Source organism: Atractosteus spatula, chromosome 3 (genome assembly GCF_055471065.1).
Source record: "Atractosteus spatula isolate fAtrSpa1 chromosome 3, fAtrSpa1.hap1, whole genome shotgun sequence".
Lineage (NCBI taxonomy): Eukaryota > Metazoa > Chordata > Actinopteri > Semionotiformes > Lepisosteidae > Atractosteus > Atractosteus spatula.
Window position 1 is genome coordinate 33,780,198 of NC_142708.1, and position 17,987 is coordinate 33,798,184.

A 17,987-nucleotide genomic window follows, 5' to 3' on the forward strand; every position below is an offset into this window, starting at 1 on the left:
AATAAGACTTAAAAAGTTTCTTAACTGTTCTGTTGTATTCAGCATACCTGTGAAGTTTAGGACACAATACACATTATCATGCACTTGGCACTTCTGAGCTCATATTATGACGATATGTAGCAGACCACATTAACAAGGAATATTGATGTTGTGTTAATGCTTTTTTGTTAGTAATCGGTATCAATATATAATCACACTCATTTACAGGTACAGTACTGTACAGTATATCATTGGCTTGTGGCACATCCACTTCAATAAGACAGAATTCAGGTAACAGGCAAGGGAGGAAATAGGAGGTACATGTACATATTCCAGCCTCCCTGTACATTCCAGCACACTGGAGACAACTCATTTGTCCAAGTTGGTATTTGGTACACCCTCTACCCTTGGTACACTTGAAGCCCTACATTGACTTCACAGAGAAGAGCCTATGTACAGATGTGTTACATATTACAATATTTAGTCATGTTTATTCCCACTGAGAGTCATAAAACAAAGGGAAACCCGTAGCCTGTCCCAGAAATATAGCATAAAAGGGTAGGGACTCCATTGCGGGCCAAACACAAGCACATAGATCCAATTTAAAGACATGTCCTCAGGTGTGGGAGGACACAGAGAACCCAAAGAAAAACCATGTGAACATACAGTAGATAGAACATGCAAACTACATACAGTCTGGAATCAAATGCCTTTACCTCAAGATGTGTCTCAATACAGAGTTAGTATTACTACCTTTCTGGTAATACAGCTTTATGACATCAGTTTGATGCTAGGGTTGTAAGTATAGAATACCAATGAGCAGTTGCATTGCTTTAATACTGAACATTAATGTGGACAGTGCCAATTGGTTTGAATTTTTATTTCATTTATTTTATTCAAATGTCTTTGATTCTTTTCTATGCATGTACTGGGTAATGTTCCAAAGGTTTGGGCTATAGTGACAGAGAAATTTGTGGAGGCTTTTTAACAGACCAATATTTATGCAAGTCATTATCAACTTTATAGGTTTTATCAATTCATTACTGGATAAAGGTCAGACTTTGGCTACCCCTAGCCAATTTACTCCTAAAAATAAGTTGACTTTCAGTCCTAAGATTGTAATAGATAAATATACAGCTGTATGGTTCACCTGCACATAGGAAGAACTTAGGTATTGCAGTGTAGAACATTAATTGTAAACTACAATATGAATTTCAATGCAGTGCAATCATAACATTTGATCCTGTTAATTTCATTTAGAGCAGCATACAGTAGCTATTGAGCAATGCTTTAAGTTTCTTAAAGTGGTATCAGTCCTGCAGTCCTTGAAATTGTATTTCTTATAATTGTAATAGATTTATATTTTCTGAATATTGCCCTTTGATTAACACACACATGTAAAGTAGTCAGAAACAATTTATCACTCTATTCTAAGAAAAATATATAGATATTGCTAAAATGTTTTTGTTGTTAGTTTGATAGTTTGATTAATATTCGAGACCGACAAAGATTCACTCTACTGACTGACTATTGAATAAGCACTAAACATTCTTCTTACTCAGGCCTGGTGAAAATCATTGGTGATAATCAATGGTGGAGGATGGACTCCAGCATGTAGTCAGTTCACTGTTGGGAGTGCTTACAGCCAGCAACTTCAAACCTAGCAAGATGTTACAGGTAAACACAGTCTGTGAATGACACGCCACCACTTGGAAGACCATGAATCATGAGACCTTGATTGAAAGATCAACATCCAAACAGGATGAGTTGGAGAGGAGTGTAGAACAGGAAGTGATTGGTATCAACTTGAGTGCATGGTGCTAAATTGCTAAGGTCCGAGGACCTTATTAACCACAATTCCTAACCCTTCCTTGATGTGACAACATTCCAGCAGGACTATGCTTGTGCACATGATACTCTTGTAACTATGGTTCTTTTGTGTGATGAGAATGTGACAATTATGCTGTGGACAGCCTGCCTGCCAGACCTGAGCTCCACTGAACATTTATGGGATGAGCTGGGCTGCTGTGTGCTATCTAGGAAGCAGAGACCAGTGAACAGGCACATATTTGTCCTTACCATACAAGAGGAATGAGCCAGAATCCCATAACACAGCATCTGCAGGTTGCATTTGCAACCTGCATCTCCCATTTGATCAACCCTGTTAATTAGCATAATGAATTTATGCATGTCATGTCTGCTCAATAAAATGTCAATAGGCCTGTTGCTACATAGATTCACTTAGTACACTTAGTGACTTTGTTGCAGTTATAGTGTAAGTGAAATATTTCTTTAATGCTCGGTATGGTATGATCAGAAAATGTACAGAAAATTACAATTTGTGTACCATTTTGGAATTTTTTATAAACATCATGTTTCCACTCTAAAGTCACTCTCAGTTACTGTCATCTACTTACAGTAAAAGATAAGATTTTCATGTACTCAGGTCCTCCATTTGCATGCTTTTCTGAGCCTTGCAGTTTGCTCTGCCATTATCATACTGGAAAGTCAGAAGACACTGACCAGAAAATAACAGAACACGAGGTTGCTTAAGTCCTTCAGTATATCAGTGGCTGATCCCTCTGTCACACTCTTGACTGTCCGGAAACAGCTCCATCACACAAAACATTGTCCTGTTTTGTCTTATCTCAGTGTTGCCTAGTGCAGTTGAACTTGTCAATGACAGTGGTCTCAAATGTGGTCTAATGGTCTGTTAGTATCTGGTCATGTATGTAGAGGTTTAACACATACTGTACTTGATGTCAGCTGCTATAAAATTGTGTTTTGTAAGATGAGCTATCCCGATATGTTCACCTAAACATCATGAGCTTTGTGATGTGCATCTCCATGCCTGTAAATGCCTCTAAATACTGTTTGTGTTGTTCAGATATATAAGGAAGACATTAATCATTTTACGTGTTTATTAGCAATGGGTTAAAAGACACAATGGAATATGGTTTATGAAATTATTTCAGTACTGACATTTTTTTAATATTAACATTATGATTTGGTAGCTGTAATATGAGCTTATAATACTTGACAATCATTGTCATCTTTCAGCATTTAATCAACAAAGCTGTATTCTATATGTTTTTTGGGTATTGAAGGATCCTGAGATATGAGTTCAACTAATTCCCCTTATAAAAAAAGTAGAGGTGGCTGTCATGCAACAAAGTAAATCATCTTCTGCTGATTTTTCCATTTTAATGTGAGATACACTTTTTGCCCTTTTCTCATAGATCTTTGCTTAGACCGAAAAAATGGAAAAAAGTAATACTCAGACCAGCAATGTCCTAGTTGCACGCAGTATGTTAAATGTGATGTATCCGATGGTCCTCAATGGCTAACGTTTGTATTTTAGAAAGGTGTGTGTTGAGATGTGCAATGCAGAAAATGTTTCAACAGTCTTTAGCAGGGATTTGTTAGAGACGGAGGAGTTAGTTGATCTTTGCTATTTTGATCTTTTACAAATAGTACAGAAGGAAATATCAGGGGAGCGGGTTCTGGGCTTGTAAATATAAGGCTCACTCAACAGTGTGGTGTCACTCAACTCAACTGCTTCAGTAAAACACCTACAATGTTTTGCAATTTACTTTTAGGAAAAAAGTGTCAGTCAAAGAAACTTGGGATCCTATCATAAAATAAGTTATCTGTTCAAATCAAATTGTTCGGATATGTATTTTGCATGTGCAAAAACTGTAAAAATTATGCTTGCACCAGGAACCCAGACAAGATCCAGTCCTGATAGATAGATAGATAGATAGATAGATTTATTTATTAATCCCGTAGGGAAATTGATGTGTTACAGCAGTCTAGCCCAAGACAAGCAAAAACAGACATCAGAATAGTTATAAAACAAAAGACAACAAAATAAATAAAAATAAAAAATAGTGTTTTGGCAAGATGTTTGGCACTTATTTGGCAAGATGTAAATCTACACACAGTATGTAAATTGAATTCCTTTGCTTGTAATTCTCATCAGGCTAGTTTCTCTTTTTCTGTGCTGAACAACACCATGTGTGTTAACAGTGAGAGTTACAGGTGGTTTAGATTAACCCAAACAGGCAGACCCACCACAAACCAAACCAAAGAGTATTTCTTTGGGTGGAAATGGAATGTTTTAGATTGCAGTCAGAATAATCCTAAAGTATGAAGAAGGATGTTTGGTATTCTACTCTTTATCTGCCTGAAGGTTTAAGCAATTACACATAGTGCTTCTTGGGTCACTGTAACTAGAAAATGAAATAGGAATCTGCAATAATAAATTACAAAAATCAAAATATAAACTTTCACCCTTGGATGGCCTTGTCTACCTGGATTTAAATCTAACTGCTGTTTACTTACACTTCAGTTATTGGATAGAACTGATGTTTAAATATATCTGCTTTAACATCTCTTTTGACAAAGGCAATATTAAATAAATACATCTGTTTAACTCCATAGACTACCCTAGAGATGCTGAAAAAAGCATCTTTACACTCTGACATAAATTAATTTGAATTAAATTATATTATAGTTATATTAGAACTATACAAAGGGTGGAAAGTTGGTGCAGTGGTTAACATTGCTGTCTCACAGAGCTGGGGCCCTTAGTTGAGTTCTGGACCTGGGGTTCTATCTGTGTGGAGTTTGTATGTTCTCTCTTTGTTGGTGTGGATTTCCTCCAGGTTCTCTAGTTTCCTCTCACAGTCCAAAAACATACCTGTGTAGGTTTATTGGCTTCTGAGGAAATTGAAGTCTAGATTAACAACATACTGTATTCACAGTCAATCATGGAACATATTATTATAAAGCTTTTCAAAACATGTAGTGTTGAAGAGTTACAAAGATAGGTTAATTCCATGTTAAGAAGTAGAAAGAAGTGATCCAAGATTTCTTTTTTCTTTTTTCAGTGTGGAAGTAATCTTTATTTATTCCTTTGCAGCCAATGCACACTGATGCAGCTCTCCACTTGAACCCCGTATTAAAGAGTTTGCCATTGTTCAGTGTGTAATGAAATCAAGTTCCAGTATCTGTGAAGAGTTTATGCTTGGCCAAAGAAAAAAAAGGGAGAAATGAATTATTATGGCAACATGGTTAACATTAAAACAATATTAAAGAGCTTCCTGGGTTGCTATTTTGTTTACAACACTGTGGGTTTTTACAAAGCATACTTTTGTGTTTCATATACTTGTTTATTATTTAGTAATGGCTCGACCATGGGATTGAATCCAGTGCAATGAAATCCTTGTTTAATGTGGGATGTTTTTGCAGCAAAGCAGAGAAAGTATTATACAAATCTTTTGATGAGAACTGATTTAGTTAAAATATATGTAGGCTTTGATTACAACTACAGTATATACTAGAGACCTGTAAAATCTACGTGTAAATGTTTAATGTCACAATGGCTGTGCAAAGACAGATTTTATTTTAGTATGCTATCGTAAAATAAAGTATATACTACAATATTCTTTCCAGTTTGTTGTTTAGAATTTACAGCTTCATTGCAGATTGCATTGCGAAAGAAAGCGAGACATCATTAGTTTTGATTCTTCCGTGAATTAAAATAACCTGCAACTAAATTATTTGCAGAATTCTGCAGAGTTGATGGGCTTTGGGCTGTCACCAAATTGTGACAGAACTAAAGAAAGAAAACTGAAGTGCTCGTCAGCATCTACAACTTGACAGCAGCATAGTACTGCATTTCATTTTATTCAATCACCAATGTGGTCTGTCTGAGAAAAGTAAAGAAACTCCAATCCAGAATATTGTCATCTAGCAATAGAAGCTATTACAAAAGAACTACAGTATATACAGTATACACTGTAGTAGCTGAAATAATAATGGTTGGCAGTAGTTCCTTCTTCTAGGCTTCTGTGTGTAACAGCTTATGACAGTAAAGACATAGTAAATTATTACATACAGTTTGAACTGTTGTAAAAATAAAGATTTTGAAAGTTCAAGACATTTGCAAATTGAGTACGTTTCCTTAAAATATTGATCTTTTCGGAAAACAAGTTATCCTCAGTGCATCATGCACAGGGCAGAACCATACCTTCTGGCCAGAACACACATACATCCATTCACACATGCACACACACAATTTACAGGCACCAATTAACCTGCACAGCACTTATTAAACTGCAGCAGGTGGAGAGGAAACCCACTTCGACAAGGGAGTTTCATGCAAGCTCCACACAGACAGTACCCCAGGTCAGAATTGATCCCAGAACCCAAGAGCTGTGAGTCAGCAGTGCTAACAGCTGTTATAAAGTACCAAGGGCTTACAGCTCAGCAACAGTACAGTATGTGAGAGGTCACCATCAGCACCAGCAGTGGGGGACCCCAGGACTGAGTGTTGTCCCCATTGTTTCAATTATCAGGTTTACAGATAATTTGGCCTTGATTGGACTTTTGCCCAATCAATTAATCAATTAAATGTCTAAATACAATTAGACACAGGAGATAAATCTTTTTTTTTTATTTATGCCAGGATAATTCATTGATTTTACACACAAAACTAAGAAAATGACAATTCACAAAAATGTGTCTATTCCTATGAACCCTATAAACCGTAGATGGAACTGATAGTGAAACAGTAAATTAATATAAATACCTTAGCACTATTATTAACTTTATCATTATCTTTATAATTTATTATTATCAGTAACTTTGAACGGCCAATACAGAGGCAGGTATTTGAAAGTGCAATAAAGGTAGTATTTTTAAGAAGGTTAAGGAATTTAATGTGAAAAACACAATGTTTTATAAGAGCTGGGGAGGTACCTTGTCCTTGCAGAACACAAATAAGTTGAACAAATGGATCGGGACTGGTTGCAGTCACACTGGTGCACCCCTGGACTTAATAACATGTCTAACAGAGTAATATATTATTAATCTTGCACATAAAATCTTAGATTACCCCTTTCATCCACTGCTTTCAGAATATACTGTACTGTATTCTCTTATCCACTGGAAGGAGGGATCAGATGCCCTGTATAAAGACTAATAGAACATTTACTTCCTTTATACCTAAAAACATTCAGTTGTTGCACAATAAAAAGATCATTTGCAGGTAGGGATCTTATATGATTATCTGCTTTTTAATCTTATAATACCAGATTGATTTCTGATTGAGCAATTTTGCTGAATGTTCCTTTATATTATGGAATTTTACTGTTGTTGTATTATATTGTATTATTTTCCCCTATGTCATATGTTTATGTACTCTTGATGTGCAAAACAAATTCTCGGCTAATTCAATTAAAGTTTTCCATTGAATTGGACTTTGAATCAAAATTGCTGCTTTTCCATTTTGCTTGAATCATTTTTGTCTTCTAGTGTGTTTGGCCAAAACTGTCTTTTGAACAGTCTAAGTAGTGAGAGACTTTTTTTTCTAAATATATTATTGAAGTACAGCACAAGGTAAAATGGGCATTATTTACATTATTTCAGTGAATCTCAACAGAGGAATAGAATCCATTATCTTCAGTGTGCCTAAACAGCAAAGGGTCTTTGCACCCTGAACACTGTTTTTATTATTTGAACAGAAGGTTTCTTTGACTTTGATGTCTATCATTACTCATCAACTTAAAACTGGAAGAGTGCTTTTTTCCGACTGGGGCTTTCAATTTCTTTTTGCTTAGTGTCCACAGCACAGTGGTTTAAAAGAAAGGATGGCTTGCACAACAGTTTTATCTCACTGATCAAAGAGTTACTCTAATCACTGATCAAAGAGTTTTGTTAGTTACACTAACAAAAGTCATCTGCCTTCTTAAGTATTCTGTCCACACGAACACTGCTGCTGTGTTTTGCCATTATGCTGAATTTCAGTGTTTCCCTTCAAAATGAAAACTGTGGTTTGAAAATTGCCTATCACCAGTGCAACCAGAAGCTTGTTTCAGATCAGTTGAAATCCGAAAATGGAACTGAGCTAGCAATGATACTACAATGCTGTCTGTGAGCCATCCCAAGAATTTCTACATCGACTTCATGTCACTCTCAAAACAGTAGTGTCAACTTAAGTCTTTGTGATCTTTTCAAAACAATTAAGTTAGATCTGTAACTAAAACATACATGCATAAATAAAACTGTGGCTGTAAATAACTCTGTTCTGAGAGATATTGTTTTCCTGGAAAGGATCAGTGATACTGTAGTAGTTTTGTGATCTTTTCTGTGTGCTGGCGCCTCAGAAATGTTGCGGTATGGAATAGAATACTGGTCCATTTCAGGAAGGTCGTGGTTACACATCCCATAATCTTCACAAGAACTTTAAAGGTGGTTCAAAGCTGCCAAAGAACAGAGTCAAGCAGATGGAAAACTCAGGCGTCAGTTGATTCAAAACAAATTTATAAGGATTAAAAGGTAGTCAAATTACTGTAGAGAAGGCAAAATAAAGGAGATTGTGCTGTATAAGCAAGATTTAGTGAACTGCTACAGTACTATTGCCACAACCTGCCTTTACTTTTCAGTGCTGTATATCCCTAAAGAGACAAAACAGTGAATTTTATAAGAAACCAGTAAAATGTCAACCAAAACCTCATTTAACAGTTGACATTGCAACACTATTAGAGTGGCCACTGACACTCTTGTACTAATACAGAACTTTCTCAATTTCCAAGCAGTTTCAAGTATAGGCTTTCTTTCTTCTTTGTGACTGATGTGCTAGAGGGATGTTTGTTTTCCAGTGCTGCCTCACTAAAGCTGAAGCCAGGCGAGATGCAGCCCGAATTGCACTTATGAATTCCGTCTTTAATGAGCTGCCCTCACGCAGGATAACACAAGAGTTCATCTCTCGCAGTCTCCAGGAGGCAGCCACTACTACCTCTGTAAGTTTAAAGCGCCTAAAGAATGTCTCAGCAGGATTGCCTGCCAGTAAATTAATTCATGAACCTGCATCTGTAGAGCACTCTTCTTCTTAATAATGGATGTCAACACTCTTTACTCCAATCAATCTGCAGCAACATCCATCTATCCATTTTCTAACTGCTTTATCTAATTCAGGGTTGTGGGGGAGTCAGAGCCTATTCCAGCAAGCAAAAAGCACAAGGCAAGATATACCTTAGACAGGATGCCAGTCCATCGTAAGACATGCACAGACACAAATAGACACATCAGGGACAATTTTTTCAGAGGTTAATTAATCTACCAGTATGTCTTTTGGACTGAGGCAGGAAACCAGAGTACACAGAGGAAACCCATGCAAACATGGGATGAATACAAACTCCATGCAGATAGCACCCCAAGTGTGAGGCCGCAATGCTAACCACTGTGCCACCTATGCAATATGATTTTCGAACGTTTTCAGTCAACCTTTTCAAGAGCATGCAGACTCTCTGCAGACAGAATGAACTAATAAAGGACGGAAACGGAGAGCAGGGACAATTAATATCTGATTACTGTTTAGAATAGAAAGAATTCAGAAACATATATATTGTAACACTTACGGCCGTAAGTGGTGTGTAAGAGCCGGCTTCCCAGAGCGGTGACGTCACCACCCATCCCTGTAATAGCAGGACTACAGCCACTGGGCTGTAGAGAGATCTCTCTTTAGCTCAACAAGCTGGGTCCCCGTTGAGTGATGCTGGAGGCACGGGTTCGTGTCCCCCACGGTGCGGGGCCGACCTGTGAAGGCAGAAGGCAAGGGCGCCCACAGAACCCCGTTGTGTTACAATATTTTTGTCCTGCACCACAAGGACACAAAAAAATTAGTGTCCTTCGTTCTAAATATTAAATAACGATGGCACATTTAAAGCCTATCTTGAAGCCTACCACCACCACAGGGTACCCATCAGGAATTCGCTTACCTGTGAGTAGGAGAGTCATATTTCTTATTAGTGCCAAAGAATACAAGCTGAATGTATCTCAGTGGAGGGAAAGAAGGCCACCCATAACTGAACATCAGCTTCAGATAGGAAATTGCACTTGATGCTGTGCCATTCAGAGGGAACGTGCTCAAGTTATTATTAATTTACTTGGCCGACACCTTTATCCAAAGTGACATCTGTACAATTTTATAGAGCTGGGCTTTTTACTGAAGCAATTTGATTGAAGAGCCAAGCTACAAGGATACAGCAGCAGTGCCATACCCAGGTTTAGAACCCACAGGCTTCTAGTTATAATGCCAGAGCCTCAGTCCTTAATTCACAGTGTTACAAGCTATCCCTAGCATAAACGGAACATAAGCTTGTGGCTTACACAATTATGCCTAAGGCTCTATTAATTCAATCAGTTAAGCAATTTCTCACTTTTCCACCTCATCTGCCACAGAGTGCAGTTCTGGGATTATAACGGCCAGCAGCTATATCACCCTGCAACTCACAACTAACAACCCACTGAAGCTAAGCAGCAGTGAGCCTGGTCTGTACCTGGATGGAGACCTCCTGGGAAAAACTAAGGTTGCTGCCGGAAGAGGTGTTAGTGGGGCCAGTAGGGGACACTCACCCTACGGTCTGTGTGGGTCCTAATGCCCCAGTACAGTGACGGAGACACTATACTGTAAAAAGGCGCCATCCTTCAGATGAGATTTAAAACCGAGGTCCTGACTCACTGTGGTTGTTAAAAAAAATACCAGAGCATTTCTTGAAGAGAAGGGGTGTAACCCCGGCGTCCTGGCCAAATTTCCCATTGGTCTTTACCAATCATGGCCACCTAATAATCCCCATCTAGGAATTGGCTTCATCACTCTGTTCTCTTCCCCACTGATACTGATAGCTGATGTGTGGTGAGCGTACTGGTGCACTATGGCTGCTGTCGCATCATCCAGGTGGATACTGAACATTGGTGGTGGTGGAGGGGAGTCCCCATTAAACAGCCATTTTCCTCAGGTTAGGGTCTTTTGTGCTCTCATTCAGCTTTTTTTTGTTTTGCCTCACCTTTCTTTTTCCTCTCTGAGAGGTTTTCGCTTTTCATTGTTTCACTCTATCATCTTATTTGTGGTCTTTCCCCCACCCAGTTCACAGACATCACTGTAGTCTGGATAACTGCTGATGACCTCAGTTCCATACATACATTACACACTCGAGAGCAATTCATCAGGTGGAAATGTAAAAACGTTGCTTTAAACGTATGATGTCCTTTTCTTGTTTTATTTTAGCATCTTTATTTGTTTCATTTCAAGGGCAGTTTAGGTGATGCCAGGGATCCCAGTACAAGCATAGGAGCCTACTGCTTCATGCTGGAGTCAAACAAGGGGAAAACCATGCTGGAGTTTCAGGTATTTCAGTAAGAGTTTATTTTTACTTGAATTGGGATACTATCCCTGAGAAAGCTGAACTGTACAAGCTGATATCCCTAAATACATGACAAAACCATACAAATGTTAACAACTAATATCTTATTTTAAAGCAAAGAAATAGTTAATTGTTAATATTGTACTGTATGTATTACTTATTTGCAAATTGTCAATTAGTGATTTAGCAAATTAAATATTCTGTATTGCAGCATATTTGATGGGTTCTCTTAATACTAGCTCCAATACTTCTGTAGATATTAATAAACAAATACTGATTTAACCTACGTTATGGAAAGACATAGTTATAACATAATCAGAAAATTACTAGACTAAAGCAGTTTTCAATTTAGTCAAGGTAAAATGTGGAAAGCATTAACATCTCACTTGCTAATTAAACTTACAAGGAACAAATGGATTTCCTTTTCATACTAAGACATGTGAATTTCATTTCTTCTTATTTAATCTATTCCTTACACTTTCAAACCTTATAAAAGATCTCTCAGATATAGGGAAAACATTCTTGAAAAGTAAGTAGAGTTTTCAGTATGAATACTTCACCATTTTAAAGGATTCTATCAAGTTTGAAGTCATTGAGAGAGAAAAAAAATGTTTCATTTCCCTTTCAACTGAAACAGTATTTAGTGTCCATGGAAATAATCCAAAACATACAAACACAATCCAGGAGTCAAGATTTTCTAATGTGTCATTCGCTTGATAAATATTCTTACTGACAAGCAGATTAAGCATACTTGTTAACTTTTAATAAAGCCCCCAGACCGCTAAAACAAATATAATGAACAAAATATAAGACAAATCTTGAAGCTATTCTAAAATTATAGCCAGCACTATTTTTTTTACAGCTAGGTCAGGTATTGTAGAATTGTTGTTGAAAGACATTTCTCTTGACATCTTGACATCCTCAGAAATCTGCTGATCCTTCAGGATCAATAACATGACCAGTTTTTTAAAACGTATGCCAGTTGTCAGCCTTTGTATAAACTTTAAACTAAACAGGAATAATCGTTTTAAAATGAAATATATGCATGAACTTGATCATGTTCATTATGTGTAAAGGATTCCTGTGGACAAAACAAAAAGAAATCTATGATAAAATTAAAAAACATTAACCACGGTCTGACAGCAATAACCTCACTTGCTTGTGTGTTTGTGCATCATTCTTTGTTTGTGTATCTTTTATGTTATGAGGCTGCAGCAACTGACAGATGAACTAAATACTACAATTTAGACCAACAGGAATTCTGCCTCTGTGTCTAAAAAAACAGTAAAAAAGAAAAACTTTTTACTTGTTGTTAAGTAAGATGTGAAGGACAGTATGTTGCTGAATTACAACATAAAAAATTAGGCTGATATATAACTTGCACTCTCACTACTTTATGACTAATCATATTGCCATGTGTTTCCCTTTCTTCCTCAAATTTAAGGAAATAATGACAGTTTTCCAGCTTCTGCACTGGAATGGAAGCCTTAAGGTATTCAGAGAAAGGAAATGTTCTCGCCAGGTAAAGAATATTTAGTCTGAAATTCACTCACATCTGAGAAGGATATTAATTAAAAAATAGAAGCTGTTTTATAATTTAATGACATTTCATTTATGGATTTTTAGACAAATGTAATGTAGCTGTAACCACAACTTTATAGCCTCATAAATTCTAATTATTATAATTTATGTGCTTTTATTTACTGCTGAGAGCTATTATAAAAGTAAACTTGATATTTGTTTAGCTAATTTGTTTATCCAGAATTCTCTGACACTACATCTAAAAATGTTATGTAATTTAAACAAAATTCACAAAAAAATCTAAGCATTCAAAGTCATACCTTTGTCATGCATTCCTGTTCTATAAGTCTGTAAGGACCAAGTCATGTCCTCAAGAAGGACATCGAAACAGTTTTGTGATACCTACTATATTTCTGCCCCATTCCAAGAATATACAGTATTATAGTCAAATAATATGCATATATTGCATATGTCTATATTGCAATATGAAATATGCCTTATTTTTATGTGTATATTTACACCTTTGTATCACAGCAAGAAGATGGAATGAATGTATTAAGTTATTACTTATTAATAGTAGACTACAAATCTGAAAACAAGTTGTATTGGATGTGCAATAGTAACGCATGCAGCTCATGTAATAATCTGGTTCTGTTCTTATATAATTATCAGCAGGAATACAGTCAGATAAAAATGCTGATTGACTTTTCATTTAAACTACAGGAAGGGCTTGGTATGCAGTTATATACAGTATATTACACATGGAACCATTTAACTGAATTTGACGTTTTAAGCATTTTTGCTGTTAAATTCGATACCAGTACATCTCAAGTATATCACTTTACATTTCCACTTAATGCTATACAGTGATTATATTTGATTTTGCATTCCGGCATAATGTACTTAATTTTCAAGAAAATCAAACAGAAAATTATTTCCTAAGAGCATTAGTTCGACTGTGCCAGAATCTTTGACAGTTTTATCTGAATAAGAGGTGTTTAATGGCATGATAAATTTAGCCTGTTTTTGATTACTGTCAGAAGTGGGGAATACATTAAGCATTTGCTTTTTTCATTAAGAGCAAGTGGCCATTCACTTTACTGACAGTGGCAATCATAATCCGACTTGTTTGTTTTGGAATGAATGAATAACACTAGACCTGTCTTTTGCATGAGTGTAAAAGAATTAATATTTTGAGATTGACAGTAGGACCGGAAACTAAAATGAATGGTCAGCAGTAGACATACTTTTATATTACAGTATTAGAATAAAAGCAATGATTACTGAATTGGAACTAATGGCATTGTATTCATTTGATAATGACATTTCAGTTCATTTTATAGAGCTATTCTCATTAATTTAAAATATTAAATATTATACCATACAGTATACAACATTCAGTACCATACATACTGTATACAAGATATACAATATGGTGGAGCAGTGGCACTGTGGCTAAGGATCTACGCCTGTGGCTAGAAGGTTGCTGGTTCAAATCCCATAGCTGGCAAAGAAATCCTACTTTGTTGGTGTCACACCCTCTGCAGCCAGAGGGTGCTCCTTCTCTGTCCTGTCCCTAGTTTCTGGTGCTTTGCTCTCCTTCCGGTGTCTCTCTCTCTGGGGCTATGTATTTCCGGGTCTCTCATTCACCTTCGCTTAGCATTGATGTTCGGATGTCCTGAGACCCGCCTAGCACCAGGTCGCCACTCCATCCGTGGCCTGAGGTCATAGGTTTCTATACAATTCCAGAACTTCCAGAACAATTCCAGAACTCTTTGCACTGCTGAGACCGGGCTTACTCCCCGTTCCGCCGCTTAGCATAGGGTCTTTTTCCGCTCTCCTGCGGTTCGTCCCTTCCAACATCCGTGACAGTTGGTCTCCTGAGCAAGGTCCTTAACTCCAGCTGCTCCAGGGGTTCCATTTAAATGGCTGGCCCTGTGCTCTGACCCCAAGCTTCTCTCTCCCCATCTGTGTGTCTCATGGAGACCAAGCTGGGGTATGAGACAAGACAAATTCCTTATGCAAGAAATTGTATATGGCTAATAAAGTGATTTTATCTTATCTTATAACACTGAAAAAAATGAGATACATGTTAGCACAGCAGGGATGGATGGGTAACAAATGCTGCCCAATATTTTGCAGTATAGATTTTTTTCAAGGTTGGCATGGTGGCTCAGTGGTTGGCATTTCTGCCCTGCAGCACTGGGGCCCTCGGTTCAATTCCTGGGGTGCTCTCTGCATGAGGTTAGTAAGCTTTACTTGTGTTCATGTGGGGTTCCTCCAGGTTCTCTGATTTCTTCTTACACACCAAAGACATGCTGGTAGGTTAATTGGCTTCTGTAAAAAAATATTCACCCAAGGTTTGAGTGTGTGTGTATGTGTCTATATGTCTGCCCTGCAATGGACCAGTGTCCTGTCCAGGGTGCCTTGTGCTCTTTGTAGGCCCTGGGTCCCCACAACCCTGAATTGGATGAAAACAGTTGGATGTTTTTCAGTGCCTCTGCATACTTCTGTTACAGTCCCCATCTCACACACATCTTTTCTCCTTACAGGAAGTTATTTCCTACTACTCCCAGCATCGTTTGGATGAGTACACCAGGAGCCACATGGCACTAGACTGGATCTCCAAAGAGCAGGAGACGCCAGGGCTCATCTCTCACGAGCTACAGCTGGCCTTGAAGGAGCTTGGGCAAGCTCGCAAGGCTGGCAGAGAGCTACGCTTCTACAAGGAGAAGAAAGAGATATTGAGTCTTGCCTCAAGCCAGATGTACGGTGAAGAAACCGCAACCACCTGCAATGGAGAGCAAAGTGTGTGCAATGCTCAGGGGACGGAGCCCAACTCCAATAAGCAACCCTAAAGCCTGGAGAAAACAAATCCGATCACTATGTCATTGCAGCCTGAAGTCTAGACTTCTTACAGCACTTTCAGCTGGCTGAGACGTCTCCTGTGGAGATTAAAAATAATGTGCCATTGTGCTTTATGAACAGGCAGAGATCATTTGTCTGCAGGCTTCACAAACTTTTTCAAGAACTTGGATATAATTCGCAAGCCCATTAGTGGAAAAATATTGGAGGAGGGGATGGCACTATCGGACTGTAGATAGGAGCAACAATCCCTTAGTACTAACTGAGATATCAATTACTGATTTTTTTTCAGCCCCACTACATTCTAGTGAGCAATACCTTCACTATTCTACTCCTTCTCCCAGATTACAAACCTTTAGTCCTGTTTTAGAGTCTATATACTGTAGAGTTTTAATGAAGGTTTGCAAAGGATGACAGCTAACCAAGTTGACCTTCACCTCTGCAGCTGCCCCCTGGTTAATTCTTCGCTCTACATGCAGGTGTTAACATCCTCATCCTACAAGCAATTTGTTAACCCTTAGACAAGTGGGGTTAAGCCAGAGCTAAAACGTCAGAATAAACATTGCATTTTCTTATTGGGTGTTCTTGTTTCCCTTGGAACATCATTAGACTGACTTCAGACATCCTATTAGTATAATAAATATAGAAAGTGTTCTGATTAAGTCCTATGATCTTGAGATAATTCTTCACAAAATGTTGTACATAAGAAAATATGAAAGGTTAAAATGAGATAATAGCCTTCAGCTCTTCTGCCTGTTGTTGGTTGCTGCTAGCTAATTGATCTTGGAATCAACTCTCTGTGTAAAAAGTGCCTAGAATTCCTTTACAATACTTTACACTATAGTTTAGTTTCAGCTTGTATCCCCTGGTTCATGTTTCGCTGTCGAGTCTAAAGAAGTCCATTGGGTTCACTTTGTCAGTGCTTTTAAGAATTTTGAATACTTGAATCAAGTCCCTTGGAGTCTTCTCTTTCCAAAGACTTAAAAGGTTTAGATACTTTAGCCTCTCAGAGTAGGACATTCCTTTTAGCTATGGTTCTCTGAACTGTATATTTTACAGAGAAAAAAATATACTTTTACATGACCAAAATTGTATTGAATAGTCTAACTGAGGTTGTATTTGTTTGTTGTGCTATTTTAACAATTCCTTGATTTAAATGTTGCACTTTTAACTAAATATTCTAACATTCTAACTTTTACTATTTTACCACATTGTCTCAATTTGATGAAAATTATGTTACCGTAATCACTCCATGATGTCTGAATTTGTTGAATTACAAATGATGTAACACATTTTCATAATTTAAGAACGTGAATGCTGAAACTAAACGCCTGTGGGCGTAGGAGGCTATCCACTTCTCCCCATCAGTTCTAGGTATGGGCTGAATCAAAGTGTAGGTTGGAGCCAAGATGGTGGCCTTCTATAGGAACCTCCCTAGGAACATTAAGAATAACGACCCTTGCAGTCAGGAACATGGACACACTAATTATTGGTTGCACTATTCAAAGGTACAAAAAGCAACATAACATACAAATTAATTAGAAATTAGTGATGCAAAGTTAAAATTCACATAATTTTACTAGATTTTAACAATGAAGTGAGATCAAAGTTGCATGATGTGGTAGGAGACAACCACTCTCCTGCATCAGCATTGTAGTGAAAAATATGGATTAAGTTCATATTAAACTGGCATGGAATCATGTATTTAATTAATATTAAATGGCGCAATATTACTACTAAATTAACATTAAACAAATGATGTAGTTTACAGAATACAACAGAAATAATAACCAAACTTAAAGAAAAATACAATTTTCTTATCATACATTCTACACATTTGTGTCAGAAGAAGATATTTATTTGCATAAATCTTCTCACATTATTTTTTATCGTTGAAAATAGCATTAAATTAATACATTAATTGAAGCCAGTGTGAGATTATTATTTAAATGCATATTAATTATATGTTAATATATTAAAATAAAGCATTACCAAGAATGTTCCCATGATTCAGTACCTGTTCTCAATCTTCAAATAGGTTGCTGAGCGGAGAATGGAGACTCATTGTTTTCACTGTTCCATAGATGATGTATGAACCTGGGAATGTGATTAACATATCATCACAACCACAATAAACTGTGTATGATATTTCAGGAATACAGTATGTGTAGCATCATAGACTGCATCAGTAAGTGGTTATCTGCACCCCTATCTGTGTTTTTTGGTTTCTCACATTAAATGACTTTTAATTTGATTGCAGTTACAAAAGTGTAAATGAATACAACAGACATTGTATCACAGATATACGATACAACAGAGATTGAAAGTTCAAATATTACAGAATAACAAATGCACTCAAGGAAGTGCCAAATGGAAAGCAGGGTAGACTAAAAGTAACATGAAACCGGACTC

The 17,987-nt window shown here is 37.2% G+C and overlaps 1 protein-coding gene across 1 annotated transcript in view; it reads left to right on the plus strand.

Annotated features, from left to right (window-relative positions):
- Positions 1-17,570, plus strand: part of lix1 (limb and CNS expressed 1) — a 30,073-nt gene extending 12,503 nt beyond the window's left edge. The window contains exons 3-6 of the mRNA XM_088910379.1: positions 8,646-8,786; positions 11,078-11,173; positions 12,634-12,711; positions 15,263-17,570. Of these exons, the coding sequence (XP_088766505.1) occupies positions 8,646-8,786; positions 11,078-11,173; positions 12,634-12,711; positions 15,263-15,568 (621 nt within the window). The 3' untranslated portion in view covers positions 15,569-17,570. The remainder of the gene's footprint in view (positions 1-8,645; positions 8,787-11,077; positions 11,174-12,633; positions 12,712-15,262) is intronic.
- Positions 17,571-17,987: the final 417 nt, after the last annotated feature.